Genomic DNA, 17,794 nt, shown 5'->3' with positions numbered 1-17,794 from the left:
TATACTGTTTATGTGGCCCTGGGCAGGTTATTTAACCCTTTGGTGCCCTAGGCAACTCTCTTTAGGATTGTAAATTACAGAGCACATGCTAGCCTGTATCAGTAGAGGCAATTTTCCCGTGCTATTTTGTCACAGGTCAGGTGCCCCCTGAAAAAAAAATCGCTCAGGGGACAATGAAGGAAAAAGGACATCATCAAAGAAACATATGATTGAAAAAGAAGATGGGCTGGTCTTGTGGCAAGAGTGAGAGATAATAGTGGGTATCCTTGTGCTGTCAAGAGAAAGTGAGGAAGGCCACCACTGAAGGTAGACCCCTTTGAAAAACTTATGGGACAAAAGAGACAAGAATCACACAGACTGGGCTGGCAAAGATGGTGGCAGCATTGGCATTGTTAAGATGACTGATCCATTAGCGTATTCTAGTAGCAATCACATCTTATCTGACAACTTAGCTGAATAGTTTCATAATTAGAAGCATTAAATCATCGTAGGCTTAATGTTACAGTGTTAAAATGAATACATAAATCCTGTTCAAGCACAGCAGAGAAATCCACAAAAGGATCTACTATGGAAGTGTCTGTTGTTTCATTGATGTCTTTTAAAAAGTCATTAGCAAAAAAAAAAAAGACATTTGCTGATATACATACCTCTCTCCATTGCACCCTCCCTTGTAACCACAGAAAACTGAGAAGCAAAATTGATCAACAAAGAGATCCCATCTGACTGTGTGTGTATGTGTATCAATAGCAATATCTATATCTATATCTATATCTGTACATATATAGAAGCAATTCAGCTCCTGTTAGTTTCCTTCCTCTCTACCAAGAGGAGGGAAATAAGTTTCACCATCTTTTCTCTACGACTAAGACTGGTCATTACAATTAATAGCTTAGTTGCCTAGGCAGCTAGGTGGCACAGTGGATAAAGCTTTAGTTATGGAGACAGGAAGGCCCAGGTTCAAATCCAGCCTCATACAATGATGACCTGAGAAACTTGTTCAACCTCTCTTTACCCGAGTTTCCTCATCTGCAAAATGGGCATAATAACAGTAACTACTTCTTAGGGTTGTTGTGAGGGTAAAATGAGATAGCATTTATAAAATGTTTTGCAAACCTTAAAAGACATTGTTTTCTTATTATTTTAGTATTGTTTTCATTCACATTATTGTGGCTATTGTGAATATTGTTCTCTTGAGATCATGCTTTCTTTGGAAAATAACTACAGTTTCCGTTAAATGAGTTTAGGATCATAGGATTTAGTTTAAGGGGACCATAGGTCTCATCTACTCTAACCATCTAATTTTTATGGATGGGGAAATATGATGCCCTGAAAGATGGTTAAGTGAATAATCAAAATAGTTCCCTGTTGCATTCTGGGGAGAAAAGGAAGAATTCTTTGCCTTTAGGATGCACTTATGCATACATACAGTACGAGAATCTTATGTCCTACACTTACTTTGTTGAAAAGACAGGATTGTTACTTAGGACTGTTATCATTAGGAATGGGGGCTCATAAAGCAGGACCCTGAAATTACAAAATGCCAAATTAAAATTAGGCCTATCTTCACCCCATAGAATACAAACACCTTGAGAGCAAAACACTTTTATTTTGGGTTTTTTTTTTTGGTCATCCTAGCCTCAGGTGACTCAAGGAGTACTGTAGAAAATGGTTTTGAAAGAGGTTTTCTGGGCTCTTTGTGAAGTTTCAACCCATAATACAGCTATCCAGTAAATCAAAATAGCTTTGTGAAAAGGTTACCTGTAAAATGAAGGTTACCTGTTCATATTAGAAACAAGTTAGAAAAAACTCAAAACACAGTAATTTTAAAAATATGAGTTAGTGAATTGACTAGAATGAATGTATTTTCAAATGCTCAGATTTTGAAATATATGTGGTTTTTTCCTTGGAATTTAGCCATGAGTTTCACAATTTAAATTTTACATGTAGTAAGGGAAATTATATATACATCACAAACACAAATCACTTACATTATCATGAGACCTTTGAGATCTACATCTTCTCCTTTTAAATCATACTTGCTAGTCAGTGAAAGTGAAATTTCAGTCTTTAAGAGCTGATTTAGTGTATTTTCCTTGTTAGGGTCATTGGGATCAACAGCTCCTTCCCCTGTAGGAAAAACAAATATTTATTCTGCTAGCTCACTTACTTATTATAATAACATGATTACTGAAATATATGTGAAAAAAGATTTCTGGAAAAGATGAACTCTTATCCAGTCACTGAGAATGTGTTTGAACAAACCTTCTCATATGTCTATCTGAAAATCACTTTCAGTTTCCTATGGATGTACTTAAGTGGCATTTATCTCTTTTTATTATTATATTTTAAAAAACCCCCAACAAAACCAGTTCTTAAAAAGTTATAATACCTCTATGAAAATACCTCAAAAACCTGGTTCTTAATGGCTGAAAATTGAAAAAAAAAAGGCTTTTGGTGTGTGTGTGTGTGTGTGTGTACATATCTATCTGTCTATGAATCATCAGATAACAAACAGTGTAATATCTAGAACACCCATTCATAAAATAGCAGGTCTGAATAGGGTTGCCCTATTGTGCCTATCAAAAATTCAATGACATATCCTTTCTGCTATAGCTTGATATGTAACAGGACAGAAAACACTTTATATGACAGTCAAGCCAGCCTTGCCAAAGCATCAAAGCACTTTGAGAAAGAAAGAGGAGGCAGCATATACCAGGTCAAACCATCACTACCACCTTAAACACTGTCTGTCTCAGACCCTGATGGAAATAGCCCAGGACTCTAAAAGCATTTTGGAATAGCAAAACTTACAGCCCAGAGTCCAATATCATAAAAGTATTCAACATCATAAACAGATATCATTTTATCAGTGGAAATTATATTAAGGAAGGGGCATTAGTATCTACTTTGTTGCTGTTCTCCAAGAACCTTGGTACCTTTTCATCTGACTTGCAGCTGAAACTTCCATATATTGTCTCTACATCAGAATGTGAGGTGCTTGAGAGCAGGGGCTGTCTTAATTTTCTATTTGTATACCCATTGCTTAACCTATATTAAGTACTTAGTAAATACTTCATTCATTCATTTGTTCATGACTAGCTAAAAACAAATCTTACCAAGAAAAGATTCCACATCAGGGACTTCTCCTAGACCTTCTAGCAACTCATTCAGTGGGTCATCTTTTTCAGAAGCAATTGCATCTTGGTGTTCTAATAGTAGCTTAATATTTAAAAAAAAAAGACATAAAGACAAAAGTCATGAGTTAATTCACAACCTGCCACCCACTATTTAGTCCCTTTCCTAGTTTTTTTTTTTAATTGGCAATACTACTTCTATTAAATGTAGCTGAGAACTTGAATGTGAAATTGGCATTCAATGGATGGGAATGGAAAGAAAGAGACTTTTTTTTCTTTCTTTTAGCTCATGGGGAAGTAGCAAAAGCAGTAGCAGTACACAGGAATGCATAGTGTTGCTATCAGACCTTATTTAAGTATTCTACCTCACAAAGTTTCTTGATCTAGCCTTGCCACCAACCTTGCAGAGCAGATGTTTCATTTTTTTTTAACTTTATAGATCTAGATAACATGTGATTGAATGAAGGTTTTCTCCATCAGGAAGAGGGACTAAAATCAGTAGAAAACATGGGACCTAAGCACAGGGAATAACACTGCCACCTCTCCTGGTGCTCTGCACACAAGAGCTACATAACATGGTGTAAGCTGAATGAGTTGAATGTGTGTGAATGAATTCATTGAATGAACATGTGAGCAGAATGCTACTGAGCTACTAAGTAACTCAGACGCTGGGAAGGGACCCATGCCCAATTCCTGTTTGCAATGCAGCCTTAGTTTCTGCTATTGATTAAGAATTGATTAGGATACTTCTACAGCAGTTCCAGGTTGCATTTTGAGAGGAATTATTTGCCTTTAGGATGCACATAAACAAGTGTGCAGTGAAGATTTTATGTTCTATCTCTGCAGTGCTGAAAAGTGCTTTATAATGCTTACTCATTGACTAATCCTATCTCCTAAAAGGGATAATAAATAGCTAGGATAATATGAACATTTCTCAGACTATAGAATTTTTATCCTATAAAGAAGTAACCATAGGAGTATTAGAATACTAGAGTAATAGAATATAGATATAACTATAGGATTAATATCCCATAGTCTGACAAACAGGTATAAAGTATTTGAAGAGTCTCTTGGGGAGGGGGGTTCTATTTTAAAGACACTCTAGCTTGCCAAAGGCCAGATGGTAACATGAACTTGGGCAGTGAATCATGATACAAGTGTCTATTTGTATGCTTTCTTATCTAAAAGAGACCATTTGCACAATAGCACTCCTTCCAAACTATACTTCCTTTTTAATTTCTGCTTCGAGCTTACCACACAATGGAATCCAAGCCAGTCCCTAAATATGCTTCACATGATTCTGCTTCTGTACCAAATTCTGATGAAAAAGTAATGGGAACAGTATTCCACAGAGAGAAACAACTTACAGATTTTTTCCCTTAAATTAAGAATTAAAAATTGATTTGGATGTGGATATTCTTTCTAAAAGAGTCCCTTGTTGCATTCTTGGAGGAAGAAATTACTTGCCTTTAGCATACATGTAAACACACATGCTGTGAAGATTTTATGTTCTACCTCTACTCTGCTGAAGAGTTATGCTTAATAACTTATGTACAATTTCTCATATTCTGAAAGGTATCCCTTGTATTTGGGGAATCACCAAATCTCAAGAATTGGAAGGGACCTCTGAGCCACTGCTGGTACTGCACCTCTCCTTAAAAACCTCCAGTGTCTCTATTGCTTCTAGGATCAAATGCAAACCCTTTAGCCTGGCATTCAAAGTTTAGAATCGAGCTCCAGCCATTCCGGCTTCATTGCCTTTTGCTCCCTTCCCCTCCTCCCCTTCACAATACTACTTTCCAGCTATATCGGACTCCAAGCTGCTCCTATAACTCAACATACCATCTCCTGCTTTTATGAATTTGCACAAGCCATTCCCCAAGCTTGGAATATGCCCTCTCTCCACAATTCTGTCAATCAGAAATCTCATGTCCTTTCAAGGTTCAGCTTGCTTAGGTGATATCCTCCTTCAAGAAGTCTACCTTAATCTGCTCTCTCCTACCTCTTCTCCTATCATGTGTTAGGCAGCCAAGTGGTGTAGATGGTACCTCGGGCTTGGAGTCAGGAAGACCAAGCCTCAGACTCTTCCTAGACAGGTGACACTGGGCAAGTCACTTAATTACTATTTGTCTCACATTCTTCAACTATAAAATGAGGATAACAATAGCATCTACCGCCCAGGATTGCTATGAGGATCAATTGAGAGAAACTTTGTAAAGGGCTTAGCACAGTGCTTGGTACATAGCAGGCACTTAATAAATCCTTCCCTCCCTTCCTCCCTCCTTCCTTTCTTTCTTTTTGTCCTTCCTGCATTTCCTTAGGAAAGAATGCCATTTCCTTGAAGGCAAGTACTTATTTGTTTTTGTCTTTGTATTCTCAGTACCCAATACAGTGCCTGGCACATAGCAGGTGTTTTATAAATTGTTGTTAAATTGGATTTATGGCTATTTCCCTCATCATCCTGTAGCCATTGTGTTAAAATGTGCTTAGTAAAATAAAGTAAAAATAGAGTATTGTCAAAAGGCTAGATAGACCCTGCCCTGCATAAATTAGTCCCCTGCTTGTCTACAAATTTTCCTTTTGAGAAATTTTATACCACTATACGTGCCTTCTGAGTTTCATAGGAACTTTTAGAAGAGAAGCAAATCCTCTTTATCTGATTTCTGCAGCTCACTTTTTCAGCTGGCCACATAGAGCTGTGGCAATGAACAAAACTGAAAAGGACATCTAAAAAAAAGCATTTAGGGCCTCCCTAAGGAGGCCCAAATTTGTTGGATGCAAATATATATGGCTTGGCAGGGTGAGGGATGGGAGGGATTCTTCTGCTGACCAGAACTTTAAGAGAGCAATGAGAGCATCAGTTAATTTCCTTGTGATCTCTTTGGAAGATAGAGGAACCAAGAGTCAGAATGCAGTCTATCCCCTAAACCACAAGTTTTAGTTCACTAAAAAGTTTATCAAGAAGAAATAAAATGGATTAACTGTGTCCCTTTCTTGCAGATATCACTCAAATCTCAATGATAAAAGGGGAGACTACAGCTGTACACAATGACATTTCATCATTATCTATGGATTTTTAGTGACCTGTGCTATACTTGACTCTCAATATAAAGGGTAACCCCATTAGGAATTCCAGAAAGAAATTTGGGAGAAGGCTCTCTTTTAGGAATATACATTATTTAGTAAATAAAGATGGCTCTACTCTATCTTAAAAAAAAATCCTCAATATCTTAAAAAAACCCCCAAAAAACTCACCAAAGGAGTCACTTTCTCCTGTCTTTAAAAGTATGTAAAGGGGAAATTAGTTATGCCCTTCCATCACAGTTCATTACAAGTATTTGTTGACGATAATGACATTTGTATATGAAGCTGACACATGTAGCCCAGAAATTGTATGTATTAGCAAAAGGTACTTCCCTAGACAAAGAGAAGATCCCCTGTAGGCTGTTGGTAACAGGGTCAGGATGTTGCCTCTATTCCCCACCTCCTGACCAGAGGAAAGTTCTTATCTGCCAGGGAGACAATGACCAAGTCTAGAGAGAATTTCCCAGGGGTGAGAGGTCTGGGTAGTTAGAAAATGGATCTGATTCCTACCAAAAGGTATAGTAATGAAGCAAGGAAAGGATTTCTTCCTGAAGTTATACATTCACTTCTTACCTAGGCAGTATATTATCAGCAAATGCACTTAATTATTTAGGAAATTAAATGTTACAAAGGAACAAGAGTAGGAAGGCTTAATGGTCAAGAAAATTTGGAAATAAAAATAAAATGACATGGGCTTAAATATGCATAAACACAAAACTTCTGTTTAAATAACCACCCTTCCTTTAATACTCACCCTCCCAAAAAACAAACAAAAAACCCCCCTAAAAATTAAGGATATCTCAAAAAATTACATTGATGGTCCTGTTCATTTTCCATGCCAAGCTACTCTCTTTCTACTTACAGAATGAGTGTTGATGATCTCTTCTATTGATATGTATATTATGGGTTTGCTGACTGTGACCATGTCTGTATATTCGTCAATATTAAATTTGTCTTCAGGCTCAGGGACATTACATGCTTCCTGGAAAAAGTTTCTAGCAAAGAAGAAAAGACAGGTAAAGATAACACTAAATTAACTAGGTGAACAGTTTTATCAAAATAACATTCAGAGAATGTGCCCCTTGAACAAGGCAGGAAATCTTCCCTAATCTCCCTCTGGGAGAATTCTCTCTCAGAGCCTCTTCTCTCTGGAATGTGATGTGTATCTCCCACAGCTTATTCACATTTGCCAACATTATAATATCATATATGATATAGACATCTCTATACCCCTAAGGCTCATCAGGAAGGTGACTAGAGAGATGGAGATTCCTCTGTTGATCCTGTCCTCCAAACAAGAACAAAGAATAGTAGAGAATTTTTTTTCTTTTTTCCTTTTTTTTGGTGAGGCAATTGGGGTTAAGTGACTTGCCCACAGTCACACAGCTACTGAGTGTTATATGTTTGAGGTCATTTTTGAACTCAGGTCCTCCTGACTAACAGGGCCGGTGCTCTATTCACTGCGCCACCTCGCTGCCCTGATTTTTTTTTGAGAAGGCCAAAGAATTTCAGGGCCTATTTGATCAAGAACTCATTTCCTTAAGTGAAAGAAAGGAAAGGAAAACTGAGGTGTAGGCTTAATTTTTTTAAACGTTCCCAGATGTTTAAGTCAAATGACTAAAGGAATCTTTTATAGAACAGTTGTGAAATGCTTGTCTTACAAAATAAGTATATATCATCTGATATAAAAAAAAGTTAAAAATAAAACAATAAAATGCAATTTGATGAGCAATGGTCATGTTTCATACTTAAACTCACGTTAGTGTCTTAAAAATAGACACTTCGCTGAGACATGAAGACCTCGAGTGAAATAAATGATATCATATCTTCTGCTCTAAAATTTCATTTGAGCAAGTAAGTAGGAAGCAGCATGTGATGAAACTGCTACTGCTAACTACGTACATTGCTACTGTTTGATAATATAATATATAAAATTACCCATCACTCTAGTACTTCTTTGCTCACTGAAAAGTTTACTATTAACTCAAAAGCAAAGACGGGGATTAAGCAGTGCCACATATGCAAAATATAGATGATATCACAGAAATTATAGTATCTGGAAAAGAGAATCTATTCTAGGGGTGGGGAACCTGCAGCCTCGAGGCCACATGTGGCCCTCTAGGTCCTCAAGTGTGGCCCTTTGACTGAGTCCAAACTTCACGAAACAAATCCCCTTAATAAAAGGATTTGTTCTATAAAACTTAGACTCAGTCAAAAGGCCACACCGAAGGACCTAGAAGGCCCACGTGGCCTTGGGGCCTCAGGTTCCCCACCCCTGCTAGGCTAACAAAAGGGATGCACACCGTACTACCTACCAATCCATCTTCCAAACATTTGGTTCTATCCTTAGTGGTCCTCTGTCTCTAGCAGATCTAGGTTCAAATTTTACCTATGATACCTACTAGTTTTTGTGACCATGGACAAAGTCACTTGACCTTTGTGAGTTTCAAGTAATTAAGGTAAAATGAAAGACAGGTTGTGATTTTCAGTGAAGTGAGTTAAATCACAGATACTTGAAGGACAGTTTTAGACTGCAAACACTAAATCCTGGACAGTTCTTGTAAGCTAGACCTATGGGTCTAGCCAGGCTTGTGTTCTTAGCATAGGTTAAAGACCAATTTTTTTGAAGGGGCCTCTGGTCTAAAACCTATCTTCCTAGCTTTCTGATGATTCAACAACAGGCATTTGGGAAGCATTGGAAAACCAGTGGATAAAATGATGTTCCTGGAGTCAGTAGAACCTGAGTATAAATCTAACCTCAGACACTAGCTATGTGACTTTGGGCAAGTCACTTAATTCTGTTTGCCTCGGTTTCCTTGTCTGCAAAATGAGTTGGAGAATGAAATGGCAAACTGCTTCAGTATCTTTGCCAAGAAAATCCCAAATGGGCTCATGAATAATTCTGCATGATTGGAATGACTGAACAACAACTGAACAAAATATTCTTGCTCACAAATCCCTGCACCTAACATTCTGAAGGATCAGTATAAAGGGCATGAATTACACACCACCTTTACAATATGCAACAAACTGGATTTTCCCAATCCATCAAGTCAAAACAGAATGTTTCCTACAATTGTTTCCTGAAGATGAGACAGGTTCTTCCTGAGTGGGAAAGTGTTCTTTAAAAAGAGAAATACATCACACTCATTATTATTGTAAAGAGGAAAGTATAAGCCCCCAAAATTTTCTCAGTAAAGACAAACCCATGTTGATGTCAGAAAGGTTATTTCACTTAGTTAGTGTTTGCCAGGAAAAAAAAAACTCAGTTGAGAAATGTGTAATGTGTAGTATAAATGTGTGGCCTAAATTACCTTCACAAATAAGAAACTTAATGGAATCCCAAGAGAGAATATGAAACCAAATCATTGAGCAAAGAAGTTACCATGCTGTTATAATAAAGTCAAAGGGAGTATTTTCTACTTTTCTATTAAACTAAAATTCTGATCTATAGCCTAATACCTTAAAAAATCTATTTGCGAAGACTTAGAAATATTTTGCCTTCTGTGGATCTAGTTACTAAGAGGCTATTTGGTTTTAACAGACTATGACTGGGACCAGTAAGAAGGGAAATGCAAAGGAAACATCATTATAACCTATTTTTCAAACACAAAAACATCCTCCAAAGAATATGCTTTTATTTAAATTCCACTGGCAGTTCTTATATGACTAATATCTATGAAGTACCATTGGTAGGCATTAAGGACACACAGAAGAGTGAGGCACAAATCCCACTCTTCTAAGTGTAATCAGAATAAGGAGACGTTGTAGACAAATATAATTCAAGGGAGAATGTGATAAGTTTAAATAAGAAGTCCAAGAAAGTTGTGTCAAGAAATTTGAGAGACTGCTTTTATGTGGGGATATCAGGGAAGAAGATGGTACCCTGGGTTGGGCTTGAATTAAGGAAATAATGGTGTTGGCAAAGAGAGGGAGACAGGAGGAAATAGGGTATGGAAAGCAGTCTAGTTTGGCTAGAAAATTTCTAGAGTATTTCTAGATAAGGCTAGAATGGAAGGAAGGAGAAGAGCATTCATTAAGCACCTACTATGTGCCAGGCACCATATTAAGTGCTTTACAAATATTATCTCATTTGATCCTCTACAACAATCCTGGGAAGTTATTATTCCCATCAAATAGTTAAGGGAGTTGAGGCAAACAGAGATTAAGTGACTTATCCAAGATCACCCAACTAGTAACTGTCTTTATGGCATATTTAGACTCAATTTTTCCTGATTCTAGGTCCAGTATTCTAGCCACTTGCCACCCAGTTAGTTACCTCTAGAATAAGAATGATAGGTTAGAACTAAATTGGGAAGGAGCTTTAATACCAGAATAAAGAGTTTATATATTTATTTGGTAGGCAATAGAGAGGTCTTTGAAAACAGGAGTGACATGATCACTCTTAGGAAGATAATTCACACAATGATATGAAGGCTGGATTTAAGGGCAGATGAATTAGAGGCAAGAAGACCTTTTATTGCAGTCTAATCAAGAATTTATAATGGCTTAAACTAGAATGGTTTCAACAGAAAGGAGGGGATAGAGTGAAGAGAATATACAAACATCAAAGCAGAATCTACAGGATTTGGCAAGTGGATATATGTAGTGAAGGAAAAACAAAGATGGCTCCATAATTATAATTCTAAGTGACTGGTGCTTCCATTAATAGAAATAGAAAGTTTAGAGGGACAGTTTTAAGAGGAAATGAGGTCAGCCATCAAGTGTCCCTGCCTCAGGTCTTTCTCCATTCCGGTCTATCCTCCACTCAGACGTCAAGGTGATCTTTCTCAAGTGTAGTTCTGACCATGTTTCCTCCTGCTCAATGAGCTCCAGTCACTCCTGGTCATCTTCAGGATCAAATATAAAGTCCTCTGTTTATCATTTAATGCTCTTCATAACCTGCCCCTTCCTACTTTTTCAGTTCTCCCTATACTTTCTTCCATTCACTCTAAGATCCAGCTATAGTAGTCTACTGCAGTTTCTTGAGCATTGCACTCTGTGTCTCACCTATGTGCCTTAGTACTGGCTGTCCCACATACCCAGAATGCTCTGTTTTCTGACCTCTGCCTTTAGTCTCCCCCGGCCTCCTTCGAGACTCTGATCATACCCCACCTTCTGTAGGTGTCTCTCCAACTTCTGATGTCTTCCCCTCTGAAATTACTTTCCATTCATATCACATGAATCTTGTACATAGTGAGTTATTTATATGTTGTTTTCTCCATTAGAATGTAAGCTCCTCAAGGGCAGTTTTTGTCTTTCTTTGTAAACCCAGAATTTAACACAGAGTTTCCAGCACATATGAAGACTGAAGGATTAATCTGAGGTTCTAATAAAATATACATGTGAAGATATCTAGTTGACTATTGGTTATCTGGGACTGGAGCTCTGAAGAGAATTTGGGAATAGAACTATAGACTTGAGAAGTGATAACCAAAGCCATGGGAATGGATGAGATCACACAGAGAAGAAAATATGACCAAGGACAGAGCTTCCAAGAGGAGTTGAGGAGCCAACAAGGGAGACAAAAAAAGAAGAGATGTAGGTAGGGGAAGAACTATGAAAACAGTCTTGAAAAAGAAGTATCAAAGAAGAGGTCACAACTTCCAGGTATCAAATACATCAGAGTTGGTCAAGGATAGAATAAGAAGTTTTGGAATTAGTGATAAGGTGGGTCATTTATGTCCCTGGAAGGAGGAATAAAGCCAGATTGACTGAGAAGAATGGTAGTGGGCAACTAGAGGTAGTGAACATAACTATTCTTACTGTTAGCCATAGGTAAGATGGTATCCAAGGTGAATGGGAGCAATGTTTTGAAAGGAAGCGTGATATGGTGGAAAGTATACTGCACTTCAGGCCAGAGGATTTAGGGATGAATTCCATCTCTGCTGCTTAACTGATAAGTGAACTTGGGCAATTCAAATTACATTCTGGGAGTGTCAGTTTCTTCATTTCTAAATTGGGGATAATATTTGCATTATCTTGTAATTTTGTTGCAAGAATTAAATGACAAAGTATATTGCATCTAACTTTCTATCCATCCATTTAAGGAAGCAATAATTATTGTTATTCAGATGGCTTCAATTCTCTTCTCTGATTTCCAAGTAGGTTGAAACTGATTTGAAATAACATCTTTCTTCAGTTCTTTCCTTGATCTTCCTCTTTCCCCCAAACTGGAAAATGGATAGAGAAAGAATCCTAAACCATTATATACAGTTTCTTTTTTCTTCCTCCATGTTAATTTTTGGTCACACAAAATGGGTTTGCTTTCCCCACATACTCACAGAAAAATTTTCTTCCCAAATCACTGGCTGTTCATACCTGAACTTCTCGTATGTCTCTGATAAGTAACTGTTCATGGAAGAAAGATGGTCATTTTCACCTTCAAACATCTTGTTTGAGGCAGCGTGCTGTAGGACTTTGGCCACTGACCCCAAGTTTCTCCTTTGGTCAGGGTGTATCTGACCCCCGGCTGTCATGTCAATGATGTCAAAGCCATCTGGAGCTACTATTGCTGGGTTCATATACCGATAATATAGGAGGTTTCCTATAATCTGCAGAGATGGAAGAAAAATGGAACACTTTTAAAGACAGAACTCAGCTGTAGTTTTTCTGTGATTAGAAAACAATTACAATATTTGCTTATAATTTCTCAAAGAAGTAGAACACCTCTCTAAATCTCTTAAAGACCCTGCTTTGAAGACTTGGATCTCAGATTTCAAGTGGAGAGAACACTGGGCCTGAAGTCAGGATTTAAGGATGGTAGGATAATTATCAACTGATGGGTTTTTGGCCTGCACCAGAGATTTCACTGCTGTGGGTTGACTTCTGGCCTAGAAACCCCCTCCAGCAATGCAGAACAACATCTTCTCTGACTGTTTTGTTTTAAAGAGGTACCCGAAGCACTAATAGTTCAACTACCTTGTCCATGGTCACACAGTGAGTATGTGTCAGGGAAGACTTGAAGTCGGCTTTTCATGACTCCAAGAACAGTCCGCCATTCACTGCACCATGCTGTCTCTACCAGATTATTTATTTACAGAGATAAGTTTGTTTATTATTTTTCTCAAAGCAATAAATAATTGCTTTTTAAATAATAATAAATAATAAAACAAAAAACCCCACAATAATATTGAATACGATATAAACTGTTTATGTTATTAGCATAACTAAGAATCAAAAAAAGTGTGAGAAAGAATATTCTAAGCACTTGTTAACAGAAATATACATATGTAAATACACAAACATGCAAGTATACACACACACACGTATTATTTGAACAGTTTTTAAATAAATGTTTATGAAAACTTGCAAAATGGCATCCTATTACTTCTGGCCCATGTCCCCAAAACAAGCTACAGTGAGACAACTCTAAAATAAAAAATCTACCTTTAATAGCTCATCTTCTGTTGCATCAGGGAATTTCTTATGGAGGGAGTTCTTCAGCACTTTGGCTATATATCTCATTCCATAACTACATATAAAAGATGACAAAAGAAAAATAAAAGTGAGTAAGACAAACCTACAGAAATTGTTCTAGTTAAACAAAATAAAGACATCTTTCTAAAACAAACTAAATTTGAAATGAGATGATATGGAACCAGCCACCCCTGACTAAACAGTAATTTTGTGGTTTTCCTTGAGGCAGGACATAGAGAAAGGGCTCCCTCTATTGGAAGGAAAAAGTGCTATTCATAGAAGTAAACTAAGCATAGCATTGGAATTCTCTTAAAATACTGAGTATAAGTAAAATACACAAAGGCAATTTTTACTAACAGATCTTGGGGAAAATTTTAGGGAACTTCCTAGTAAATATTAAGGGAAAATTCCTATATTCATAACTTGTCACTTACGGTAATAGATCAAGGGAAGAAAATATTGATTCCAAGACTTTATCGGTTACTCTTCGCAGGTTTTGAACAGAAGCCTCTAATTTACTTTTTACTTCAGTGTGTGCTAAGGCTTGTTCTGTTGTGACATCATATGGCAGCTTGCTGAAAACATCAAAGAAATTAAACGGATATCAGTGGCTCATTCTCTTCAACCAAAATCTCACAACTAAGGCATTCTTCAACTAATACAACAGTGACACGGGAAAAGTTCATTACAAAGCAAAATTTTGCCCCCAATGAACTCTATTTTCTCCACTAATGCTAATGAAAAAAGGGAATTTGCAGAAAGCTGGGCTAGGGGAGCAGAACTAGGGGCAGGAGGCATTGCTGCCCAGGTTGCTGGACAAGCCTAACAACCTTGGCTTTGGTGGCAGCAACAGAAGAACTAGCTTTTTCCTGTCAGTACTATGGCAAACAGTCCTTATGGAAAAATGCAGATTTTTCCATTATACAATGAATCCACACCAGAAAACAAGCTTAACATTTACTATAAGTGACGGCTCTGAATTAGCCTGAATTTTTAGTTAACAGATTCAGACCCATTTCCTAATTTACCAACTATGAAGAATAATGCTAAAATTATATAAAGTACAGGATTCTTATACAGAGAAAGTAGTGCTAGAATGCACTAAAAGCCATAACCAATTAAAAAAAACCCTCAGTCTAAGGTAAATTGGTGTTACTCATTAAACTACTATCTCAGTGATCAACAAAGGCACCTATATATTTAAGTAGGGAGAAAGTGAACCACTATTTATTATTTCTGGTTATAAGGCATTTGTAAACATAAATAATAAAGATAAGAGGATTATAGATAATTTGGCCTCTGATAATCAATTTTAAAGGAAAGGAAGTATAAAATTGATTGTCAAGATGATCTAGTTAAAGAAAAATAGTCACATTTCAATTATGTGAGGGGTGGGATGATGAGGAAGGGAGGAGGGAGAGGAAAAGAAAGAGGGAGAGGTGAAGGAGACAGACAGAGAAAAGGATCCAGGGAGGGAGGAAAAGGAGAAGGGGAGACACAAGAGGGTCTGGGGAGGGAAGAAAGGAGAAGGAGGAGAAGAGAGGAAAGAGAAAAAAAGAGAGAGAAAGGAGAGCAGATAGGAAAAAAAGGAGAGAAAAGAGGGACAGGAGAGGGAGGAGGAGGATGACATGGAGAGAATAGAGAAAAAGGTTAAGTGCATACTACATGGAATAATAAAGGATTTCATGAATTTTAGTATCCTACCCAGCACATATAAACACATATATAAACACACAGGTATGGATATGCATAGTTGTTCATGTCAAGCCATTATATACACCAACGCTTCAAAAGATGGGCAGTTTCACTGGATATGGATATTCATTGCACCAATGTAGATCATTACCCTTCCATGATTTAGAACATGGCCGTCATGAGATGTTAGGGTAAAACAAAACAGCAGCAATAGCAGCAGCACCACACACACACACACACACACACACACGACATCAAAAAACTCATCTGTGACCAGCCAGATGAGGGGAGGCACCTCTGAGATTAGCTAGACTGGCTCTCAGATGCCAATCCATGGCCAGAAATGCAGTGAAAATCCTTCCAGCTTGCAGGACCTGTCAGAACGTGTGCCTTTGAGAGCCCAGAGTCACCTTGCTTCGGTAAAGCACTGGAGAGGCTTTACTGGAGGAAAGCTGTTATATATTATGGCTATAATTCAGGTTTTGGGGGAGGGGAAGGGCAGGTGGGAGGAATTGAGGGTGTTTTGTTACCTGGCCTCTCCAGTCTGCATTTCTAATTGGTTAACCCACGCCTTGTACACGTCCACTGGGTTCGTATTGATGACAAGGGATTTATCATCAATGATCTCTTTCACCACTGGGGCAAGCAGCTGACGCAGACTGTTCTGTCCTCGGGCTCCTCTGTTGAAGCTAACAACCATTTTAATGACAGTTGGGTTCCCAGTCACTATTTCCTGTACCTGATCCACTTTGGATCTATTAAGAACCAAAACAATAAAAATCAAAACCAGTTTGCTCCTATGGTCCCAGAATCCATTTCTCTGCTACGTAAAATCATTTCTTGTCATTTCTTTTTTTTTAAAAAAATATTTTTTTAAGGCAATTGGGGTTAAGTGACTTCCCCAGGGTCACACAGCTAGTAAGTGTCAAGTGTTTGGTCTGAGATTTGAATTCAGGTCCTCCTGACTTCAGGGCTGGTGCTGTAGCCACTGAGCCACCTAGCCGCCCCTCGTCATTTTTTTTCCACAAAAATCATAATTTAAATAGTCATCATTTGCTCTGGAACCATGCCCCTCCCATGGAGGCATTAAGAATGGTTTTTCATTATTCTTCATTTTATTGGCTCAAGAATAAAGCCAGCACAAAAACATTGTCTGGACTGATTTTTCTATCCCATTTAACAAGTACTTGCTAAGTATGTCCTATGCCCCAGGTACTGCTTCTTTCCTTGAACCTTTCATTTCCAGACTTCTCAAATATGGTGTCTGTACCCATATCCTATACTTTTTTTTTTAAACCACTCATCCCTTTTTAACTTAAGGAAATCTTGCTTCTATTTCTGCTCTAAAAAAGCCCTCTTCAAGGTCAGTGACCTCCCATTCACCAGATACAATGGCCTTTAGTCTTCTTTTTCCTTGAGTTCTTTGTAACATCTGACATCGATGACTTTTTCTCTTTCCAGAAACCTGGTTTCCCCTTCCACCTTTGTGACTGTTCCGTGATAACTTTTCCTGTGTCCTGAACCCCTAAATGTCTTCAATTGTCCTCTCTCCCTCCCTCTGGGTGATGTCATCTATTTCCATGATTTCAATCGACAAGCATTTATGAAGTACTTACAATGTACCAGGCACTGTCCTAAGCGCTGGGGATATAAAGAACAAGCAAAAACAGTCCCTCCCCTCGAGGTGCTTACATTCTAATGGGAGAGACAACACAAAATAATAACTGTATACAAGATACAAGTAGAGAGAACGTAACCCAAATGGGCAGGGATTAGTAGCGGAAAAAGCCTCCTACAGAAAGAAGCCCTTGTGCTGAGTTTTGAAGGAATCCGAGGTCTCTACCTGAGGTTAGAGGTTTCAACCGTACCTTCTATGTGAACGATTCCCAACACTATCAATCCAGCTCTGACTTCTCTTTTAAATTATGGTGCCAATTTTCCAGTTGTCCATTGGACAGCACTACTTGGCTCTCATGCAGGCACCTCTAATTCAGTATTCCTAAAGCTTAATTAATTACCAAGGACAAATGGCAGCAACAACAACCAATTATCATCTCCTTCAAATCAATTTCTCCCCCCAACCCCAAATTTCTTCCCCTTTCATCTCCTTTCCTCTTTCCTTCCTCCTCCTCTCTTAGATATGTGCAGTAGAAAGAGTGTTGATTTTGGAGCCTGATGACTTAGGTTCACATCCTGACTTTGGGACTTAGAACCGGTGGGACTGCACAAATTCCTTAAGATCAATAAGGCTCAGTTCATCATCTGCAAAATGAAGGGAATGGAAGGGAATAGGATCTATGAAGTTCCTCAGAGCTTTAAATCTATGATTCTTTGATCTATCCTCCCATCAATTGGGCCCAAGAGCTCTGAGTTGTGTTTGATTACTTTATCTAAAAAACACAGTGTTGGAGCAGCTAGGTGGTTCAGTGGATAGAGCACCAGCCGTGGAGTCAGGAGGACCT

General features: G+C 38.0%; 1 protein-coding gene across 2 annotated transcripts in view; it reads right to left on the bottom strand.

Annotated features, from left to right (window-relative positions):
- IQGAP2 (IQ motif containing GTPase activating protein 2) overlaps positions 1–17,794 on the bottom strand; it is a 391,728-nt gene that overhangs the window by 28,530 nt on the left and 345,404 nt on the right. For both annotated transcript variants that reach the window (XM_020998497.1, XM_020998498.1), the window contains exons 24-30: positions 15,863–16,087; positions 14,072–14,212; positions 13,608–13,692; positions 12,540–12,772; positions 7,081–7,213; positions 3,117–3,219; positions 1,989–2,127 (exon numbers count right to left, since the gene is read on the bottom strand). In XM_020998497.1, coding sequence (XP_020854156.1) covers positions 1,989–2,127; positions 3,117–3,219; positions 7,081–7,213; positions 12,540–12,772; positions 13,608–13,692; positions 14,072–14,212; positions 15,863–16,087 — 1,059 coding nt within the window. The remainder of the gene's footprint in view (positions 1–1,988; positions 2,128–3,116; positions 3,220–7,080; positions 7,214–12,539; positions 12,773–13,607; positions 13,693–14,071; positions 14,213–15,862; positions 16,088–17,794) is intronic.

The sequence above is a fragment of the Phascolarctos cinereus genome, unplaced genomic scaffold (assembly GCF_003287225.1).
Source record: "Phascolarctos cinereus isolate Bilbo 61053 unplaced genomic scaffold, phaCin_HiC Scaffold_4;HRSCAF=312, whole genome shotgun sequence".
Classification (NCBI taxonomy): Eukaryota; Metazoa; Chordata; class Mammalia; order Diprotodontia; family Phascolarctidae; genus Phascolarctos; species Phascolarctos cinereus.
Note: the sequence above shows the minus strand (reverse complement) of the source record. Positions and strands in the feature narration are given on the sequence as shown.